Source organism: Oreochromis aureus, linkage group 3 (genome assembly GCF_013358895.1).
Source record: "Oreochromis aureus strain Israel breed Guangdong linkage group 3, ZZ_aureus, whole genome shotgun sequence".
Taxonomy (NCBI): domain Eukaryota; kingdom Metazoa; phylum Chordata; class Actinopteri; order Cichliformes; family Cichlidae; genus Oreochromis; species Oreochromis aureus.
This window is the reverse complement of record NC_052944.1, coordinates 42,113,616-42,136,614: the sequence shown is the minus strand read 5'-3', so window position 1 is coordinate 42,136,614 and position 22,999 is coordinate 42,113,616. Positions and strand designations below refer to the sequence as shown.

Here is a 22,999-nt window from a genome sequence, read left to right as displayed (position 1 = left end):
CGGGAATGTGGATTTTATCTCCTTTTTGATTTTTTACAATCCACCCCTTCAAGGCTAAAACATCTGTAGATCAAGCCTAATGACTGACAGTGTGACAGTGGGAGTGCAAAAGAGGGTGATTAGAAAGTGAGTAAAATTAAGCCACTGTAAAACTGTCACAAACAACTACACAAATGTCCACATTTACATAGCTTCAATAGCTGCTTTTATTGACAGGTGGAAGCCTTGCCCCACCCAATTCAAACCCAATTGTTCTTGGTATTACATAATATCTGTATGGCTTACCAGATGCTACAGAACATCCAAAAGGTGTGCGTTTTATCTTTTTTGAGTGAAACTGTAGTATGATCTAGTATGGGCTAAGTATGTTACCTGTGCCTGATGAACTCATGGAGTTCATGGGTGCTGCATGCTAACCCAGTATTGCTAATGTTAGCTGGTAGCTTGCTACTCCATCCTCTAATCCAAATAAGATTACTTCTGACTCCAAAAATAAGTCACCATCATGGCGGCATGTATGCTAATATTGAAGTTTCAGAATGTGGAGCTGCAGTGTTTACAGCAAAATGTGCACCCGCTGGCTTTGTCTGTGTGTGTCTTGTCTTTGAATTATACAAATACATGGCATCTCACTGAGACTTGGACTTGATAAAGAGAGTCTTTATTTTCTCCTGATTGTCAAAACACTGGTTTGGTTTTTGAACAATTTTGTGCTGTTTGGAAATGAATGAAAAAGGACCAGAGGCCCTGCCAGTGATGTATAGTGTTTATTCCATTCTTACTGTGATCACATAATTCAGCATTAACAGATTATATCCATCATCTGGACAGGCAGGATCTGACAGAAGGATTCACATCGGGATGATGAATACATTGGACAATAACTGTGTGTTAGTCACAAGGAAAACCACAAACTTCCCACCACGTTTATCACTCCCTCAGAGGAGCAGATCTAACTAATGCATGTCGTTAGGGAAACTTAACATAGACATACAAAATTAAAGTCACCAGAGATTTTTGTCTTAAAAAATATCACAGCACAAAACAAGTCAAACAGTTTTTCTCAGCAGATTTAAATCAAAAGTGAAACCTTACTTTTAATACGGTGCAGCAAAAACTAATGTTGTCACCCGTTTTGAGTAGAAGTAGGTGAAGAAGTTCCAGTGCCCTAGATAAGCAGCTGTTATATTCTTTTTTGCTTATGTAGGATCAGAGTAAGACTGCATTTCCTCATTGCCCTGCCTTCTATTCAAAGTGCGGTGTTTTCCATTCAGTAAAAACGGGCTTTCCAAAAACTCTGACATGTCAATCTCTGGTTTTGAAAGGGGCAGTTTTGTGTCGAATCATCACCATCCTTTGACATTGTGTTGCTTAATATACATTTTTATCTTCAAACGCCTGCAGGTGATTTGAACTCTAAAAAGCTGGCACCTTCAACAGACCAGGTTTTGCATTCCAAGAATATTTGCTTTTTCTAAGGGATTCTACGCTGTCACCGAAAATGATCTTAGAGAACAGGGTCATGTCCTTTATTTCTGCACATGTAACTTTGCTTTTCTGGGAATTTGGAGGGTTTAATAACCAAGGAAAAATTTCCATTTTATAGTTATGTAAAATAACTATAAAATGTGGTAGTGTGGTGTGATTTTGTAGTGTGGAGCGGAAACAAAAAAAGGAACTGTTACTATAAACTACTCTACATTGTATATAATAACTTAGTTAAACTATCTGATATTCATGTCTTTTGTGTATTTAAAGCCTGATGGGTAGTGTGCATCTGATGTTATAAACAAAACATGTCAAAGAAAAAAAGAGAGAAATTGTGTCTAATTTAATGCCCTCCTTTAGTCAAAATGTTTTTAATATTTTCTTTCTGGTCCCAAAGAAGACAAGTACGCTATGCATTAGCATTTTGAAAGAAATACCAATTTTAAAAAAAACATTTTATCTAAGACGCCCCTTACTCAGAAAGCTTTTTCCCCTCCCGTATTCCTCTTGGATATAATCTCCTTATTTTATTGTCCAAATGTATTAAAAACACTTTAGAAAGCCAGATTGTGGTAACATTTTGACAGTTCAACATGATGTACACCATCCTGATACCATAAATATGTATCAAAAATCTATTAACCTATAGTTTACAATTTATCCCCAATGAAAGGACCACTTTAACTTAATTTAAAATAAAAATTTAAAAAAATTGCGTCTATCAGCAGTGACCCACAGCAGAAATCAAAACAGGTATCTTTCACCTCAGATTTTATATTGATTATCACAGAGAGAGCATGAAAGGAGGAGCTGGGTTTACAAAGCGGCTTCTAGCTGTGCTGCAACTTAAATATGAGCCCTGTAAGATATTTACCAGTGGGATGTATATCAGCTGATATACTGGGTTGTAGATGGTTCCTGCATGCCCCAAGCTTATTTTAACAGATCCGCCAAACAGTCTGAGGATGTAAATACTTTGCTAAGTAGATACTTAATATTAAACAACGTAATAATTCTAAGATTATAACATAGTCCGTCAGTCACTTTGTCCAGTTATATTTATTCTTTTCCTGGATAAGAAGCATGTTTTGAACTGTGAGACCGTTTCAGTGTGTGTTTGTGCCTTTTTCATAATTTATTCTTCTCCGTAGACATCCTCCCAGCATGCCGTGCTTCTCGCGTGCTCCTCAGGGCCTTGGTCCTTTTGGGGTCCACCACTGCATAGTCCACACGTGTACGCTGGCCTCGTGCTTGATCCTCGCCATCTCCGGCGTGCTCACTGCCCCCGGTTAGACCTTCTCCAGTGCAGCGTTTCTGGTTGCACAGACACACATTGAGAAAGATTTATATGATTTTTGGGAGGTTTTTTTTTTTTAATGATTTACTGAGAAGAAAGAAAAAGAGAGTAGTCTGTCAGTGTCCTCTGGTGGTCAGACGAAATGATCACAGTCAAAATGTATTATTTATATCTCTGATGACAAATTATGAATTAAATAATGCATATACTATAGAGTATATGCATTATAACAGTAAAAGAAATAAAAGCACATTTAATTGAATGTTATGACTCGTCTGGAATGACAGAGTGAAACAGCGAGAGATGGTTTACCTGTCTGCTTGGTGTTGATTGTCCAGTGTGGAGATCAAGGTCCAGGTACTCCACCTGCTTGTCACCTCTGGCTCGTGGTAACAAAGGGCTGCTGACTCCGCCCTCTGAAGCCCGGTGCATCATGAGTCTCAGAGACTGTAAACGGTAACGCAGAGAGTTTAGTAAAAGAGGTATGACATCTGGAAGAAAGAAAAAAGTCTTAAGAAAAGACAGAGAGATGGAAGGTACTTAGATTATATTTCAAAAACAGAAGGAAAACAAAGCCCCAAATAACAAAACATGAGCCAAATGTTTTCAATATAGGAAGAATAACAGATGAAGAAGGAGTAAACAGGGAAAAAGAAAGCAAGGATACTTGAAACGTTGTGAAAAAATTGAACAAAACAGGGGAGATGTGTGTGTTTTACCTGCTCGCCGGCGCTGAAACTGAGGCTAGAGGTCATCATTGCGACGTAGCTGTCGTCGGGGTCATCGGAATCAGAGGACGGTGAAGAGCTGTGAGCGGAGCTCGGCGTGACCGTCTGACGACTGGAGGGTCTGTCACACAAACACACAAATATAAAATTAATCTTACATGATGATTTGTTATTAAGTAGTTTAGCTTTTAAACAAAACTCCATCTCAATTTTGCTGATTTATAGATTGTTGGTCAGACAAACCAATCAATATTTATTCTATTGATGACTGAGTAAAGAAAACTTTTACTTTGTAGTTTTTACTACAGAGTAACTACTTACTGTTAATTAGTATTCATATTTACTGATTCTACTCCATTCTTCTTTTATTAACTTAAATTACGATATCTTGCTGTTGTAAGATTATTTAAAAGTCTGTGTAGTAACCGTTATGCACCACAGGGTGGCAGTAGATTGCTGCTCAGATATTAACACATCCTTCCTCTGTCTTACTCTGAAAGCGTTCCAGGCAGTAAATTTTTTGTGTTCTGCAGTTTTTTGTTGACCTTGCAGTAAAATTGATCATGTCACGCAAACAAACATACCCACGGGTGAAGGTCCGTGTTACAGGCGAGCGCACTGGAGGGGGGACTTCCTGCCAGTCCTGCTGCACTGAAGAGATGTCCAGAGGAGCCGGTTTTACTGGGTGACAAAAGATGGGGAAAAAGGGAATAATGTAGGGTTTAGTTCAAAGAGGGGCTGCTTGTTTTCAGGATATGAGAAAAAGAAAACTATTTCCATTTGTCCTTGTTTTATATCTGTGATTAGACCTGTTTAGTCAGCAGTAAAAAAAAAGAGCATTGCATTGTTTGCTTTAAGCCTTGAAATTTTTTTTTTCAAACTTTAGTTTAACCTAAAAAAGTAAGACCTGAGGTCTGATTTTCTAAATATATTCATATTCTTCCTCAGTTCCCCTTTTTTTCAGTTCAGCTGTTGAATTTGGGTGATTTAAGTGAAAACGTGTACTTCATTGTTTCATTGCTGTATTGAAAGCAGGCTGACGTAGACCTGCAGGCTGAGGAAAAAAACAAAGACAGATTGCCATCTAATGTGTGACCCAGCCAGCAGTCACATATATGAAGTTGACAGAAATTTTGCTTGTCTTTAAAAACAACTAAAAACTGTAAATGGTGCCAAAGCATCCTTATAATACTTTTAATGTTGGCTTTTAATGTTTATTATTGTAATTAAAAATAGAAGAAAGTTTTTATAGGAAGTAAAATCAGGTGGGGAATTTTTCCTTGCGTGCCCAGAAACGGTTTCCTGACTGTGAAGATTTTAATATTTAATGTGAACGTTTCTATAAGCAGCAGCTGGTTCGTGTCGCTATGTGTGAGCGTGGCTGTCGTGCTCTTGTAGTGCAGGCCTGTTGAGCAAAGTGGGAGCAGGTAAATAATTAAAACAAAATGAAATGACAGATATAGGGGGTGAGAAAGAGTCACCACAGAGGAGAAACACCCAACTGTTTCAGGAACAGAAAGTTTAGGGTCAACGATTGAAAACTGTTTCATTTTATAAGTGAGTGTATTGTCTTCAAACCACAATTTAAAAGAAAAAAAATCTGTTGTCAGCACAAACAACAAAATGTGTTTTTACAGAACAAGACAAGCTGAGTAAAAGCAAAAAGAGGAATCATGAAGTGAGAAGTAATTACAAGAAGCCCTGATGGAAAGCCCCTTTCACCAGTGTTTTTCATGGCTTCTAAGGTTCAGACATTTTACTGCGTTTACTTGCTTCAGTGGATGCATCAGCTTCTGCTGGTGTGGTTACACTCGTACACTTTGAATCATTTTATAAAGCTTCTTTTACGTCTTCCAACTCTGCTGGACTGTTCGCCGATCAAAAGAAATGTTGATGATTAGCAAATATTTTATATCTAGAATTTTAAATATTTGGCAAAATTATGATTTTTTAATTTGTTTTCAATATTATTCAGCCATATCATGTTAATATTGTCTTAAATATCAGTAGAGAAAACTGTAAGTGTTGATGTAAATGTGTGTTATAGTTTGTACCTCTTGTTTTATTTGTCGGCTCCTCAGGGGTCTGGCTGTCATTTCTGTCCACCGGCTGATTGGCACAAACCCCTGCAGAGACACACAACACCGCAAAACAGATGGCATTTACCAGTCAGTGCTGCAACAGCGACTCAGCTGATGCTACACTAATGCTTACTATGAACAGACAGAATCTGGTTTTTAAATCCTAGTTCAGTTCCTTAGAAATATGCTTGTGGTTATTTAGGTAAATTTTACAAATCACTAAAATGCTTGAAAATACAAAATATTTTAAAGGCAACATTATTTAATTCAATGCAAAGAGTTTTTCTTTCTTTCTTTCTTTCTTTTCTTTTTTTTTTACATCAAGGCTCTGTTACAGCTTCCAGCTCTCACTTTATGATGATTCTAAATTTAACACAAAACTTAATTTCCCACTGTTCCCGCTAACCTCTCCGTTGTGGTTTCAGGTTGCGGTGGATTGGAGGGGGCATGGCTTCTTGTTCGCCTCCAGCGGAAGTGTTCATGGTATTTCTCCTGAGCGGCGGAGTGAGAGGAGCAACGGGAGTCAGCGGGGAGTTACGGAAACCCATGTGCGCAGGGGGCGGCACCTGCCTCCCGAGAGATGCCATGTCAGTCATGGCAGTGGTGGAGTGTGTAGGCAATGAAGATGTCAGAGGGGTCATAGGGACGTAGTTGCCTTCTTGGAGCTGGGCAGAGGGGTCTGAGGGTGGAGGCACTCTGGAAGAAGAATAAAATTAATCAGAAATTAATGTTACTGAATTGTAAATTCCCTTCAGAGGATTTCAAATGTCCCAAATGTTCTGTTTACTGATTGATCTTAATGGAAGTCTTAACAAAAAAACATCACAGCATTGGCTGTAATTAGGTTTATAAGTAGTTACTTACATGTGCGGTAACTTAGCTTGTGGTTTAGTCCAAAGATTAAAGGTGCCTTTTGTAACAACTCTCTGAAAATTTCAAGCCAGCACCAGGGGTTAGCGTTTTATCAGCAGGTGTGGGGGTTTTTTTCAGATGTGTGCTGCTGTTTAACCTTTGACATTTCTTTTTAGCCCTCAACCCTCAATTTGCTTTGAGGCTTTTATTAGTTTTTAGAAATATGAATGCACTCATTATGTTTATGAGTTAAGTTAAATAAAGGTTACATCGACTTCTTGAACCATCTTGGGGCATGAATTGGTATTACGTGAACTTAAAGCCTGAACCGTGTTCATCTTCATTTGATAGCTCTTCAACACAATACAAAAATGTTTTTGAAATATTGTCATACCAGTATTTTTTTTTCTCACATTAAGTTGTTTGTGTGTGTCTGTGTGTGTTCAAGTGGTAGCCTACTAAGGGATCATGAACTATGTGAATGTGCCAGATTTGGACAATTCATCAATTGAGTTCTACAAAGCAAGTAAGCGGCAGCCTATTAGAAGAAAGTAGGATTTCACGGAGGGGGTCTTAAAGAGACAGGAGCTAAAACAGCTACATCATGCAGATGACAATTTGAGATGCTGATTTTAAGAAAGAAATCTTTATTTTACGGGTCGTAATTCTTACAGACCTGGGTGCAACCGGTGGCTCAGAGGTGGCAGCGCTCATGGGAACGTAATTTTCATCCACATCATCGTCTTCAGAACAGACACTACCCAGAGGGACCATGCCTTTGTTAAACTGAGAGAGAACGGATCAAGAATGCAAGTGATTTTCATTGTAAAATGATACATTCATGATAAAACAGAAAGAGATAAAAGATAGAATAGTTGTTCAAAGTTAACATTTATTTTATTTTGGAGGTTTCAACTTACGAAATAACTGTTGAAGCTCTCACTGAACTCAAAGATACTTGCTCTGTCAGACAAAGACCGATGGATGTAAAAAGAGTCGCTACCTGAAACAGAAAGTATAGAGACAAAATCCATGAGTGGCTCAATCCTCTGTTCCGTGATAACAGCCAAACTTGTTTGCTTTCTTGCTTTCTATTTATTTATTGCTGGGTTGGGTTTTTTTTTTTGTTTGTTTTACAGATGTGAAAGTGAAAGTGATTTTTTCTCCAGCTCTTCCAGTAAACTGCCAAGTACTTGTATATACTTTTGCAGATCTTAGACTTCTGCTGACACGCATTTACAGAAACCTTATTTGTACAGTGGGTTTGACCAAATCTGAAACTGAATAGGCAGGGAGGGTAATCTAAGAAGGTGGCACAGCCAAAAGGCACGAGATAACAAGTATGAACTTGCATGAATCTATCTTAGATATACTTGAAAGCAGCTGTTTCTTTATGTTGGAAACTTCATAGAACTGGATACTGGAAAGACAAATACGGCTAAAAAAAAAACCAAAAGAAAAGAAATCTCCTTGTGCTGTTGTTGGGCAAAGTTCACGTCTGATTAATGAATCAAATTATGGCACAATCACGCACAAACAGTTTCAGCTGTGACGATATAATCCCTCAGAACTGCTAGCTCTGCACAACAAAGCTTCTTAGGTCTGCATAATCTCCCTCAGGTACGAGGTTTAAAAATCTGATGGCAAACAGTGATCGCAGCCTCCTAAAAAGATTTAGCATTGAACTGAATACAACATTAATGTGCATGAACTTGCTCTGAATATTACTGAGCAGGCACAGCTGGTACCAGAATGTGTTCTCATGTGAACCAGTTTGCATTAGTTTGCACCTTTTGTGTGATTATTACTCCAAATCTGACACTTCGGTGATTAAATTAATGAGAAATGTAAAATGGTAAAAATATTATTGGTGGTTTTTTTAGAAGAGTAGAAAAAAAATGCTATCTGAATAAAATTCATGAAGAACATGAACATTGTCTTCTGGTTTGAAAAATGAATCCAGTGACGTGCCTTAAAGCTGTGTTATTTTAAAACAGTCTGACTTGTCTCTTAAACTGAAGAATGTCTCAATCTCTCTGAATACAGCATTATATTTATTTTCAACTGATAGAAAAAAAGCTTGAGATCACAAACGTGCAGTCTTCCATAGGGTTTCAGTCATATCTACATCTCACTCCTCAAGAGCCATCAAACCCAGAAGTGACATCACAGTAGCTTTGTACGTCTTTCTTTAGAGCAACACATTTTAAAACTGTTTAGTTTTAAAAGACAGCTACATAGAGACCACAATAAAACATAATGAAACCTGGATCCTTACAAGTTTGCATAATGGCAATTAATTTGATAACTAACTATACTAAAACAAAAAGATCTGAAGAACCAACTGAGGATTATCATCCAATGCTGTCAGCCTCCAGATTCATAAAGTCTCTTTTACGTCAACGGTTTCCTGCAGCAGTAATAAAACCTTAATGAACCTGCTGTGTAAAACCTACTCTGCTTCAAATTGCAGCCTAAGTTACATACAACTGATTAATATCCACTAAACATGGTACACATGGTAAAGCCTTTTTGCAGCTAAATCAATGCCTTACACTGGGACATTATTTGTTTCTGTACATTGAACTTATAGATTGGCTTAGCACAAGGACTATGAAATGTCAAAAACAGCTAGCCTGGTTGTATCCAAATGCAGCTTGGAACAAACCAGACAGAAGGTTGACTTGTTTTGACAACAACCACATTTTTAGAGCTATTGTTATAGCCAAACATGTGGATACCAGATAAGAGATAACTAGATCAAGACTTCTGCTGGTCACTGTATAAGACTGAAGAAAAGAAATGTTCACATGAAAGCTACCAGGTTCATTTTGTCTGTCTTTGGCTCTCTACAAAGACTAGGTACCCATGTATATGCTCAAACTGACAGCTCAGTGGGACTCAGACTACAGACAGACAGAAACATCTTCTTGTCTGTTATTTACACATTATCCTTATTCATATTCAGGCATACTGTGTATTGATATTATTCAAGAGTAAATAAAATGCATCAACTGGCATCTCAAAGGCTCCTTAGAGAACTTCCTAAATCTGATTTGTTGAACGTGTGAAAAATAAAAAATCAAATGAATGAAATGTTGGTTTTGGCATTGAAATCTGAAGGGTTATTTGTTTAAATTATCAATGTCAGGACAGTATTGTCTCCTTACTTGTATGCATGCGTCCTGGTGTAGTGACAGTGTTGCTCCTTGGCAGATATCCTCCTCCATCCACACTCTCATCCCTCCTCTCTGGCTCTGAGGCAGTTCGGGGGAGTGTGGCAAGCTTTGAGCTTTCTCCTTGGGCTGCAATGCCAGGAGGTTTTGGTGGGCGCGGAGGAGGAGTTGGGGTGGAGGCATGAAGCTCTGCTTGGGTTAGGGAGTCCACACTAGGGGTAGAAGACGGGCGGCGAGGGGGTGGCGGTTGTGAAGTGCATACTGGACGTGGGATCTGGTAACCACTAGTGGTGGATGTGTGTGTGCTTGGATACACATTGGAGTGCACGTTATCACTGAGAGGTATTGCTACAGGACGAAGGTGAAAATCCAGGGAGTGCTTTCTGGGATGCGGAGAGGGGTGACAGCGGGGTCTGCCAGCTCGATTCTGGGAGTCAGGGGTCGTGCTGGCATCTAAAGACTGGCTGAGAGGGCTCGACGTTGCAGTGACTGTCCAAGGGACCACTCTAAAGCCAGAAGAAGAGGAGGAAGAGGAGTAGGATGGATTTGGAAAGCTGCCGGGGAGGAGGGAAGGAGAGGAAGAAGAAGAAGAAGAGGAGGAAGTTGCAGAGGGAGGCGGGTAGAGGTTGTCATTGTAGTCGGTTTCAAGAGATGTGGATGACCCTAAAGGAGCCCTATAAAAAGAAAGAGAGAGATATCAACAAAAAGAAATAAAATAAAAAGAGTTTGTTTTTTTCTCCTTTTTTCCTTATGAAGTTGTATAGTTTATCTGTTTATTTTGGTCAAAAATAAAGATGAATGAAATAGAAAGGTCTTCTTTTCATTAATTTAGAAAAAAAACAAAAATTACTGTTGAATTTTCCCATCATAGTCCACTCAAGGCTTTGGGTTCAAACCTCAACAACTAAACGTTTATGGAGAGATCAAAAATTTCCAAATGAGGAGGAAAATAGGTTTTATTGTGCTGTTCTGAGGAACTCTCCCATGAAGTTTCATGAAGTCAACCTTTTCCGTGGGTGTGATCCAAGATAAATCTCAAATCCCCTTTCTTAGAGTCAACACGTCTGAACCTGTAACTCTGGTAGTTTAGCTGATTTCTCTTCAGCTGGTTCTCTTTAGTCTGAACTGGAGTGGAACTGGAGTCGGAGTGGAAACGTTTTTTGCATTTTTAGGGTTTTGTTTTTATTAGTTTTGATAGAGTTTAAGTATAAATTCTGGACTCATTTTGGCATTTTAACTCAGTTTTTACAGAAACCAGAAATGTTTCTGTGAGGTTAAAACTTTAGCGAAACTCTAAAGGCTTCAGAAGACTTCTAAAGTTAATTCTCTGCTCTGTTACCTTAAATGATATTGGTAAGAACATGCCTTAATAACACATTAGGAAGTCTGAGTATGCCTTCAAAGTTAAATAAATTTATGCAAAAAGACTTCTGGGTGCATAGAAATCTTTAGGAAAATGGCCCTAAGATCCCTTAATTTATGACCCTCAGTAGTTTCCTGATGAGTTTAGTATCTCGATCTTGAGTTTCTGAATGGAAGATCAACTTGTAGATAATGGTCCTAATGCACTGAAGTAGAAAAGGCTGATGAAACTGGGTGCTTTTCACTCAGTTATTGACAAGTCATTTAGTGAGCAATGGCCCTCAATTGCACAATCATGTCCCCTCATACATTTTCGATGTCTAGTTAGAAAACCCTAACAATATTGTATACATACAATATACTATGTATACAATATCTATCAGATTTGTTTCAAGTGTTCTGTATCTCAGTTTTTCCATCCACTACATGTTGGACATATTCCATCTATGACATGTTTGCTTATTTAATTAAAGTTAAATCTTCAGAAAAATACCTTCCGACGATATTTTTAAACTATCCTTGAAAAGAGAATTAAACTGTTTACAATCTAGATGTAGACTTTGCCAGGCATGGATTAAGCCTGAGCCTCATAGAAAAAATGTTTGGTCTAAGACTAAGCTGGGAAAATGAGCTCTAATACATTAATGACTTGGCTTTTTGTGTCTTATTGTATCTTTGTGTACATTTAATTACCTGACGTGACTCTGGCATTGTGATAACCACAAGTAATCCTCCTCTGAATTCCCATCAGGCTCCATGTGCCGCACACTCACCGGGTCATATGGTGGTGGGACTAACCCTGTCATCGTAGAGATGGTGGTGGTGTGACTGGCTGGGGTCATAGATGTTGCAGAGGTGGAGGAGGAGACAAGAGGTCTTTCTGGAACTGTACAATGAAAGAAAATAAATCAGCCAATTCAGGAATTAAAAACCTTAGAGACAATCTGTTCCAAGGTCCCAAAGCTCAGCCAATATTTGTCATGTCAGTTTATTAGGCACGCCACTTCAATGCCTTTAATGCATATTTTACCAGCAGTTTGTTATTCTTCCTGTTGTATTGAAGTGCATTGTATTGAAATGTTACCAATATATTGATTATTTATAGGTTATATATTAACATAAATTTTGTTGATTATCTGAAAAAAACATTTGAAAACCTTAATAAACTGCAGTGTGGTGCAGTATTGATGATGCAAAAACTATATTGGCATTACTGTGTTTGATTGAATTACAACAGGTGTTTAGTAAAGTGGTGACTTACTTTATGTGTGAATTTACAGAAGCTCTTTTCCATGTTTTTTTTCTATAACTTTAATCCTAAAGAGATCTACGTTAATTACAAAAAAACTTTGGCTTTACAGTAAACATATGGACAAAAATATCTGATTTGTTGCATTGTGTTGGTTATATCAAATTTATTCCGAATATGAAACCTCTGATGAAACATCCACCTATTATAAAATTAATAACAGTGTTTAACTCAAAGGATCCATTTCAGGTGTGAACACAAAGTTCAAATGTACAAGGGAAAGCTGCTATACATAACAATATCATAATATTTATATTGTTTAAATGTATTGCTGTACAGCTCTGAGTCAATGGCAGCCACAATCCTGAAGGCATACTTGTCTATTTTTCTTTATGCATGTTCTCTCCTCCTCCTACTTTTCACACTGACTCAACCACAGCCCACACAGGCAAACATCCACTTCAAATGCAAAACAAGAAAGGTACATGGAGCATTTTTCACTTGTCTAATAATTGGATATCTAGCATACCATCATCAGTCGGGTTGAAGCCACAGAGCAGGCAGATGGATGTCACCCAGCGGTTCATGTCCTCTTCAGACTCGGCCACCAAGTACCAGATCCTCTCTTCTGTCCTGAGGTCAAAAACAAAGCTGCTCTCTAGCTCCTTTTTTGTGAAAGAAAGGCCAGCATCCACCTTACGGAGAGGCAGAAATGGAGCAGACTTGTTACTGTGAAACAGTCAAGCAATCCTTAGGATTTATTAAGTATAAGTGTTTACATAGTTGAGTATCTATGTACATAATATACACACATTCAGTTGGCATTTAACAAACAAAAAGAATCGCAAAGACAAAAACAATTATGAGATGTGATCATAAAGTTCCCCGTGTCTTTCAAAAAGTGAAAAATCATACCTAATTTAAATTTGGACAACCTTCCCCTATGGGCCGTCGAGTCCCAACACACATGCTATGTTTGGATTGCATCTTAGAAGACACTCAGGCATGCGGATTTGTGATTTCAAACTTTCCCAGAAAGAAAATATCACAGTCCGTGTCAAAATAATTGAACCATTATGCTAATGATCACTGGCCCAACAGCAATTTTTAATGAAAGTGTCCCCAATGTCCAGACCTGAATTGATTGCACCAGGTCAGGAACACGACTATGATCTGTTTTCTGACAATCCCAAGGTTGTGCGCCAAGAATTCGTCCCCTGTGGACAGACTATCAAAGTTCGACTTTACTGCAATGTTCCGATGTCTCAAAGGAAGGTCATTCAGCAGAAACCACCTTAAATAAATCACATTTTATGCTGCACACATGACATGTGTCGCCATGCCAACACAATCTTCAGTCAGTTGAACTCTACACATGCTGTATCACTTTTTTTTATTATTACCAAACCAATGTCAGTGTTGCAACACTCACAGTGTGTAAGTGATTCACTATATGCCTAATAGGACATTCAGATAATTAGTACTTCTGTGCTACAAGTGTTGCACTGCTCAAAGAAAGAAACTTGAAAAGAAGATCAGAAGTTGAAATAAGAGTTATTTTCTCTTTTCTCATGAAGAAAATCCGGGAACTGATTTTATTACCAAAACCTGTGTTGCCACACTCTCTCTTCATTTTGCAAATAAGATCATATTTACAAAAAATAAAATAAAAAATGTTTAAAAACATAGATCCAACATTAGGGGAGATAGTGATATATCTGTCAGCTCACCTGTTCGCACAGATTTAGATTGATGCTCCTGATTGGCCGACGGGAATGCGGGTTCTTGTAGTATTGCAGAACGTCCGGCTCTCCGCTCAGTCGACCGCTCCGCAGCACAAACCAGCGCCTCTTCCAGGCCTAGAGAGAGTAAAAGAGTTATTACTAAAAAAAAGGTTAAAAACTTTGGACTTTGAACTTCAGTCTTCTTCCTGAGCGGGTTATTGATTATATGAAGTTTTTATTTTTTTTTCCGTCCTTCTTCTGTTACACAAACTCTTTAAACGCAATACTGTTGTCTTCCTCCATGTCCTAAGTTTTACACTTCAGTGAATTTGAATGTTAACTAAACATCACACACACGCCTAAGTCTACTTAACAGCTAAATGTTTGACAGTTGTCTCCGGTTGTTCAGCATCAGGTGTTGGGCATTACAGGTAGGGTCTGTCTTCAACAAGCGATCCACAGGAAGACATCTCATACTTCAGACATGACTCACACCCAGTGCGTATGTGTTTGTACCATTAGCGTGTAGGCAGAGTGTGAAATAGAAGTCCTGATATTTTTTTAAAGGTGTGAAGCAGAGCATAAATAAGGACTTCAATTTCATAACAGTACGTGGACACGTGCATGCAGTTTCACATTCAGAGCTCAGGTTGTCAGTTTAAAGAAACCTGAGATTTTTCTTACAAAGGTTGAACAAATACCATTTAAAACAGAACAATTTAGAACAAGTTTTATGCTTCTGTTTACAAGGCTGAATACAGTATGTGTGTGTGTGTGTGTGTGTGTGTGTGTGTGTGTGTGTGTGTGTGTGTGTGTGTGTGTGTGTGTGTGTGTGTTTGTGTTGGTCCGACAAGCTAAATCCATCCTTTCTGATCCTCATGAACTATTTCTCAACAAAATAAAATGGACTCCTCAGGCCTGAGCCTCAGCGGGTGAGTTTATGTGTTTGTGTGCTTGTCTGATCAAAGCGCACAGTAATGAAAGGCAAAACACATTTCACCCTTTTTTTTCTTCAAATCCAGACAGGAAAAGGAAATAGCTGAACAGGAAATGCCGGTGGGAGATGGCAGCATGAGCATGTGTTTATTCACTGTCTCCCTCGATCTGTTTGATGATCTGCTGGGTGCTGGTGAGATAAAAGCAGCAGCGTGGCAGAACTAGTATAAAAATACTTTTTGATTCTTTCTAATTAAAGTAACAGGAACAAGCTGCAGCAGACTGGGTCACTAACCAGCATGGCCTGCAAAATCTTTTTAAGTGCCTGGTAACACAGGCTATTACTAGAATAAGTCATGATGGAGCAACCGGATTAAGCAATGCTATAGTTTTAAAAGGATGAACAGGTAGTCAAATTTTAATGTTGTTAGTAACACACTAAGTACTTCTTTTATAACCTGGCATGCAAACCCGATTCAGTTCAACATTTTAAGAAAACGTTTGCTTGTCAAACTAAATTGGTGTTCAGTTCTGACTTGATTTCATCTACTGATTTATTGGGTTTCTTTAGGTTTTTAATTTAAAATAATTAATATATTAAATAGAAGCAAGCAGCAAGGGCTAACCTTAAATCTGCATTGCTTTTAATGACCATGAGGGGGCATCTCTTGTTGTAAGAAGACTTTTGGTGGTATAAAAATCTTTAGCAAAATTCTGTGATTTATGACCCTTAATAAACCCTTTATCACTAGTTTCATGTGATTCTGGAAAAAAAAAAAGATGTTCGGCTTGTAAATTATGATCACCATTGGCCTTCAGTTTCATTGTCAGGTGGTCCTAAGGTGGTCCTGAAGACTTGTTAGAAAACCCTTTTTTATGTACAGTGTATGGTTTTGTTATACAAATTCTTTACTTGTTTTGCCTACTGAGTTATTGTGTTTCTTTAGCATTTTTATTTAAAACAATATGTTAATTAGAAGAAAAAACTCACTTCATCAATATCTTCATATTCATGGGTTTTTTTCAGTGACCACAAAAGTGTGTTTGGTTGTTTTGTTTTATTTTAAAGATATAACTCTCAATAATAAGATACCTAAGTATCAGAAATAATATTCTTATTCCAGTTTGTGAAATACTGTTTTTTGTTTTATTTTGCTTTGGTTTTTTTCACAGTCTCCTGACATCACAGAGACGAATAAAAGTTTTCCTTTGGTATTACTGCCTTGACTCACTGACAATTCGATGTCCTGTAGTAATGGTCGTTTTTTGAAGGTTGGAGAAGTCAGCAGGTTGTTTATCAACATGCATTTCTACTTACATGTTGCTCTAGTGCTCCAGTATATCCTTGTACTTGTGTATGCCTACAAACACCCTTTTTTTCTTGCATCCATTGGGTCAGCTGGACTTTGATTTACCCCACATCATGCCTGCCATGCAGTGACAAGTCTAGGGCATCATTCATTTTGTTTTCTGCTGTTCCACAGTAGAAGAGATAAGATTGTCTCCATGTCTTTGTAAGGTTTTACAAATATGAGATTTGTTTCTTCTTAGTAAAAGAAATTTATCATGCTCATTTCTAAATTATTATTATTAATTTTTTTATTCTTCTACTCTACAAGAGTAGGTTTACATGGTTCCAAGCTCAAAACAATTCTTATTTATCCTTTTATCTTTAAGTCAACTTTCTTCAGATTGGCTGCCGAGCCGAAACAAAAGGTTTGAATGGCGGTGGGTGGGGCTTTTTGCTCACAGTCCCAGCTGTGTGGCTAAGATGATCATATTGGGGATGCATGCTACTATGCTAAGGCTACTATACTAAGGCCAACAGTAGGAAAAATAACATGTCTAAGACCAACATTCACAGCAGTCTGAAACATTTGTTCTTGACTCACATAGATTACTTTCCACATTTGCTGATTTCACAATTTGGACTGTCCATTCATCGTCCTTTTAGTTGCTGATCTGATGAAAAAGATCAAATTTTAAGCACAGTGGTAACCGTTTATATATTTCATCACATATTTTATTTATTTGGAACTGTACTTCTACTACACTATCATCACCAAGACAGTGGTCAGAACAGTTTAGACACACCAGCAAACAATTACTGATGTTCTTTGTGCCAGTTTATACTTTTGTTATATTTAAGAGCCCAAGTGTAACCTCTGGACAGCATTTATTCTGAAACATTTATAGCATTACCTTTGATCTGTTGTTTGCTGCCTATGTCCACTGTGCCCTGTGCTCCCATGCAGTGGCCTTAAATCCACCTAAAGTAATGAAGATAACCTCTTTTCCTTTAACAGTTTCTTTCCTCCTCTCCTTTCATTTGGTTTCTTTCTTTGACCTTTGACCTCAGCAGGAAAAGGGCACAATGGATCTAAAATAACACTTCCTCCATCCTGTCTCCAAGCCAAAATTAACACCAGACCTGAATAACAATATTCCTGCTGTTCAGTTCCTCATCTTCTCATCTGTAATCCCTAATCTTCTCATTCCATTTAGTGCTGAGCTCTCATAACTGCAGACATGTGACTTTAAAACACCTTCAGTTTGTTTGCTGTCACTTGCAGACAGTTTCATTTATGAGAAACTGAAAAAAACCTAAATTATTCTAAATGCTTTATTGCAACATAAACAAAAATTAGATGAATAATATTTTGAACATAGCTGTAAGTGAATATGGCTAAGAAGCTAGACTCCTCAGTTTGCTTCATAGATTTTAGAGGCTTTAAATGGAATGAAATTAGCGTCCTTTTTTAAAATCTATCTAGCTTGGTGCCATTTGCCCAGTTTTGGAGATGTCTGCTTTCTTTTAAATATAATAGAACTAAATTACATGTAAAACATCAGCAGCAGCACTTCTTACCACAAATCAGACCCAGTTCCCCAAAAATATATTTTACAAAACTTGTAGTGAACAGTTTCATGTAGGAACTGTTTTCTTTCTACTGAACTGCACCTTTTAACTGTATGACTGACTGTGCAGAAGGAAGTGTACATCGACAACCCACTAATAGAGGTCCTGGCTTATGATTCGTGTAACAGGATGTAAACACTTTCATGCCCTGTCCCTTTCTAAGATGCAATGTTAGTTAGCTTCAAGTTTCTTTTGATTGGCAGATTTAGACAAATTGTTTCTGAAAGTGTTTGAATGTGATGTTTGGGGGTAAACAGTTCATTTCAAGATATGATGAAATAAGATTATTTTGTGTTATGGAAGTGAAACAGCAGGTACCAGGATGGATCAATGACTTTGACCAATAGCAACTTTATTCTATTAGTTATTCAGAATTTCCTCAGATGCTCTTTGGAGCGTCAAGAAGAAGTTAAAGCTTAGATTGCAAAGGAAAACATTACAAGAGATAAAAGTTTAACCCTGATAATTTGGTGGTAATTTTCCTGTTTATGTTTGCTTTCTAATCCAGATAAATATGCCTAAACTGTTTTTCAGTGTGGTCTTTTCTTCGCTCACTGGCTTCGTTTTTTAGTGGTGCTTGTCAGCCATGTCATTCCCAGATCTCAATATTAGAGCAGAACCAACAAGCAGAAAAGAAAGAAATTAGAATTGCCCCAGAGAGCATGTCCTCAGCCAAGGTCAACGCCCCATCTCACAGCTGTAAACACAGTGATTCAGATCTGCTTCCAAATAAAACAGTTCCTGCTTTGCCCATGTTCAGCCTAAAGTTTCATACACAGACAAATGTAAGGTATAGGACCCAAATTAGAGTGAAACAGGATTAGCTTTGCTGTATTTCATTTAAATCATAGGTTAGGAATTTTTCAACTTGAAAAACGGAAATCATGAATAACTCTCTCGAGGTGAAATGTAACATTTCAGGTGTACTGTGGCTGACTGAAACTTATCTTGTAGCATCCTGCTACGCATTAATCGGATGCAACCGCATAATGGAATGGAATAAATGTCAAATATAAGAGCCATTCACACCAGCAATTTAGACAGATCATTGTATCCCATTATCCTATCGAGTGCCATAAATGCTACATACTTTACAGGCTGTGGCTAAGTAACGTTCAACTCTGTGGGTGCTGCTGAGTGGTGTTTGAGCATCTGTGGTGCTGGGATGCATAAAATCAGAGCTCTTTATTCAAACCTTTTCAAGGCTAGGTTTTGAACTTGTCTGTAGAGCACCACTGCGCCATTGCATTGATGGAGAGCAGGACTTTTGGAGGTATCCAAACTGTGATATATATCCAAGAGAGGGCCTTTGCAGAGCCAACTCTTTCTTCAACTGTGTTTGACCTTCTGTGTGTGTGTGTAAAACATGTGTTATTGTACTCAAGGTTTCAAAATTTACCTCATCATTATCCCTGGTTTGCTTCCAGAGAATGTGTGTGTGTGTGTGTGTGTGTGTGTGTGTGTGTGTGTGTGTGTGTGTGTGTGTGTGTGTGTGTGTGTTTTCAAATCTTCTAAATCTTCAGGGAGGCCCTCATCTTCTAACCAGGCATAGCTGAGTGTGATTAGTTTATTACATAACGCACACACAGCTTTCAACAGAGCAGGGAGTGTGTGACGAAGTACACTCCATGAACTTTACCCACTATACATGAACACGCACACACAAACTGTCTGCTTCTGCCATTGTAGGGGACTGTGCATGTTTGTGTGTTTAAGTGTGAGTGTGTTGATATTGGAGACACAGCTGGCCAAGCAGTGTATGCACACATTTCATTGTATATACCATCATGACTGAATATATACACAGACTCAACAATGGTCTCTCTGTTTGGAGCAATTTTCTTTTTCTTGCCGTCTCGCCTCTCTGCGTTTTCATCTCTTGTCTTCTTCTCCCTTTTCCTCCAGCTCTTCTTCTTTGATTCCAGTGGATGTGCACGGTCTCCTTAATTTTTAACCAAGCAGTAAGAAAGTGCAACTCCAGCACTCCACTTTCTTTGAAATCTGATTGTTCCCTCCTAAAAACGTTCCCTGCTGCGATGGGTCTACTGATGTCAGCTAAGAAGAATTAAATTGAAGTCTGCCTAATTAATGCTGGCACAGTTTCTCTGTGCTTTTCGCCGGCCTTTTAGTGATGCTTTGTTTCAGCTATTTCATCAAAGAGCCGTCTTCTCACGTAAAAGCTTGCTGGTTCAAATCTGGAAATTGTTCAGCTTTCCCTGAGCAGATTCTGGTATTGAAGGCAGCTTCACTTCCTATCACTTTTTCTTCTAGACTATTTTTTATCCTTCACTTTCCCTGCACACACACACACACACACACACACACACACACACACACACACACAAGACAGACAGAGAGAGAGTGGGGGCAGGAGGAAAGGAAAGCATGTGATCATAGGAGAGGAAGAGAGAGCACAAGAATGAAAGAGAAACACAGAGAGAGGTACACCAAACATTTGTTTAGAAATGGAAAGAATAAAACATCAAGGGAAAATATGGAAGGAGAGATGAGATTAGCTCAACTCACTGGTAAGGTATGCCAAATATGCGGTGCATGCATGTGATCCTAACTGCCTAAGCTGCTTCTTTACTGGAATAAAGCAGCCAGTGGTGCCACTGGACACACCAACTTGCATGAATTCATTAATCCATCCTTCCACTTATTCTACATAGTGAAGGAGAATTCAGGAAAAAACAAAACTGGTCCAAGTCTCTGGTATTCATTACAGGCACAGAGCCAGGTTGTCAGGTTTGGGATTTGAAAAATGCTAAATAACATTTTTGTGGCTTACATGTAACTGGAAACAGTTGTTCCTTTTGACAGCAGCTAGAACTGTCCACTTTGTTCATTTTACATGTTTATCAGATCACAAGTTACATTGTAGCAATGTTGTAGCTCATCTTTAAGTCAGTTATGTTTCTAATGACAAGTTGTATAACAGTTAGTTTGTAGGACTAATATATCAGCTAAAGATCAGCCTTGTTGACTGAGTATTTATCTGTGTCACATCTTTGTTTTTGTTTTTTCAAAGATAATGGGATTAAGGCTTAACATTTTTGGCTAAGATGTATGCATTTTACATAAATTCATAGAGAAAGGACTCACAAATAAATTCACCTACAATACGATACAAATACAAGACAGCTACAGATGTCACTTTAAGGATATTGACTGCTGTGCTAGCTGTAATTAAAAGTCTGCTTCCTGACTGAAGTAAACAAACAGCTAGCTTGCACGCTAATATGCTAACTGTAGTAGAAATATTGTAGCTGTGCTAAAGATATAGCATACAATCGAGCTGTTTTTCTTTTTTTCTAGATTTAGCTTGTGTATTAGCTGTATTCTGAATAGGGCCAAATAAATAATGTGTGAATTCTCATTTTTTAGAAGTAAAAATCTATCCATTTGTTTACGAATCCACTGAAAATCCAGTTCACGGTCATGGTGGTGATGGAGCCTATCTCAGCTGTCTTAATGTGAAGGATGGGGTAAACCATAGACTTGACTTTGTCCTTCCACAAATATTCTCTTTATTTTATAATGTGGTAGTACAAAGTCAAGTAACATTACAGTGTTGCTTCCTGTCTAGTTGACAGGTGTGTTAGGATGGATAGTTTTTATTGTTTTATAATCAAGAGTGTGTAACTGTAGGAAATGACTCACTGTGTAAACACTGATGAAACTGAGACGAATCTTCAAACTTAATTAAATGCTACAGAGACAAACCTCCATGAACAGTTAGTAATACTTCTGTAGTTGTACTCCTGATTAAAAATCTTTGTACAGCTTTAGGATACTTCATATACCCACAGTGGACATCACAAAGATACAGAACATATGCACAGTTTTTTGTATGTTTCATTTTTTCAAAATGTTTCAAATTCAAATAAAATACTCACATAGCGCCTCAGCTTTTTCTCTGGGGGAGACTTTCGCAGCCACCCTTCACACACCACGTCCCCTGCTCCGCTCATCCCGATGCCAACAAAAATGGCTCCAGCAGCGCTTCTTTAATTATCAATCAACCAATCAGATGGACCTCAGTTGATCAGGATGCCAATAATGTGTCAAAGCAGGCAACCATTCAGTTGATCACCATGAATTTCCAACAGTCAGGTACATTTAACCAATCAAATGTCACATGTGTTAATTAAACGTTTCAGTAAGTCTTCTGTTTTGTTAAAAATGATCAATTCCAACCAGATTCGAGATCAGCTGATTTGCCTTTAAATTGGTAAACAAGGCATCCAAGCTTCGCACCAGTCTGAGGTCCAGTCAGTTGATCTGTACATGTGTAGGTCAGGCTTCCACTTGTCAATCAGACTTTTAATAAGTTAAGGTTCCCAGTCTGTTTTTAAGTAAAATCCTGCTGTAATGAATCAGTTGAGCAGTTTCTATCCACACATGGAAGAGCCTCTGTTCACCCGTCGACGCCTGAGTCACACCTCCTTTTGAGAAAGCTTCAACTTCCCAGCAGTCACTCTTCCCTCCCTCCTCCCTCCTTTCTCTCACTCTCTCACTTTTTGTGGTTGTGCGATAACTGAACACAATGCCTCAGCTCGGACATTCCTGCTCTCCTCTCCACCCACTTTTCCCTCCTCCTCCTCCTCACTCCTCCCATTCTCCTCCTGTTCCGTGTAACAGGAAACTCCCCCCTGTGGATATGGATGCAGCTTTTTTTTGGAAAATGTGCGAGGGAAAAGAAAGATGTCTACTTTAAAATAAAGTGAACATGGCATGGACATAAGTTGAATAAACTGATGGATAAATTAGATTTCTAAATATAATAAGCATGAGTATGGGTCTACTATGACAGACTAGACCTTTGATATCAACAAAAGAAAACATATGTTCAACAAAACAAGAAAAAAAAAACTTCTTTCCTTCAACAGCATCTATTTGTTTGTTTTTTATTTCTACTTAAAAAAAGATGCATACATTCAGTAACAGCTCAACAGCCATTATGAACAACCTTGGGGTCTATTGATGATTATATTTTAATCCATGTACCTTGGTATCTCCAGGTATCTTGTGTGAAAGAGCACTGAAAGTTGTTTAAGGTTTAGGCTAAACCCTAAGTTGATCAGTTTCCAGAGTTCCAAGTACACTTGAAATTAAAGACTTCTTTAAAATATATTATATTGGTAAAAGGGAGGCTACAGCACCCTCCAGTGCTGAAAGTCTCA

The 22,999-nt window shown here is 38.2% G+C and overlaps 1 protein-coding gene across 1 annotated transcript; it reads right to left on the bottom strand.

Moving 5' to 3' along the window:
* Positions 1–751: 751 nt before the first annotated feature.
* Positions 752–22,321, bottom strand: LOC116328912 (GRB2-associated-binding protein 1-like). The gene is made up of 13 exons (XM_031750807.2): positions 21,713–22,321; positions 13,964–14,092; positions 12,763–12,928; positions 11,678–11,870; positions 9,617–10,296; positions 7,367–7,449; positions 7,123–7,232; positions 6,001–6,290; positions 5,568–5,639; positions 4,098–4,194; positions 3,505–3,634; positions 3,098–3,232; positions 752–2,802 (listed from the first exon to the last, which is right to left on the bottom strand). Exons 1-13 carry the CDS (start codon positions 21,785–21,787, stop codon positions 2,617–2,619), a joined length of 2,346 nt encoding a protein of 781 aa, XP_031606667.1. The 5' UTR covers positions 21,788–22,321; the 3' UTR covers positions 752–2,616.
* Between the last annotated feature and the right edge of the window lie 678 nt (positions 22,322–22,999).

Coding starts and splice junctions, on each gene's coding strand:
- LOC116328912 (XM_031750807.2), bottom strand. CDS start 21,787: ATGAGCGGAGCAGGGGACGTGGTGTGTGAAGGGTGGCTGCGAAAGTCT. Junction 10,297..11,677: donor CAATGCCAGAGTCACGTCAG/GTAATTAAATGT, acceptor TTCTTTTTATAG/GGCTCCTTTAGGGTCATCCA. Junction 6,291..7,122: donor GAGCCACCGGTTGCACCCAG/GTCTGTAAGAAT, acceptor TTCTTCTTCCAG/AGTGCCTCCACCCTCAGACC.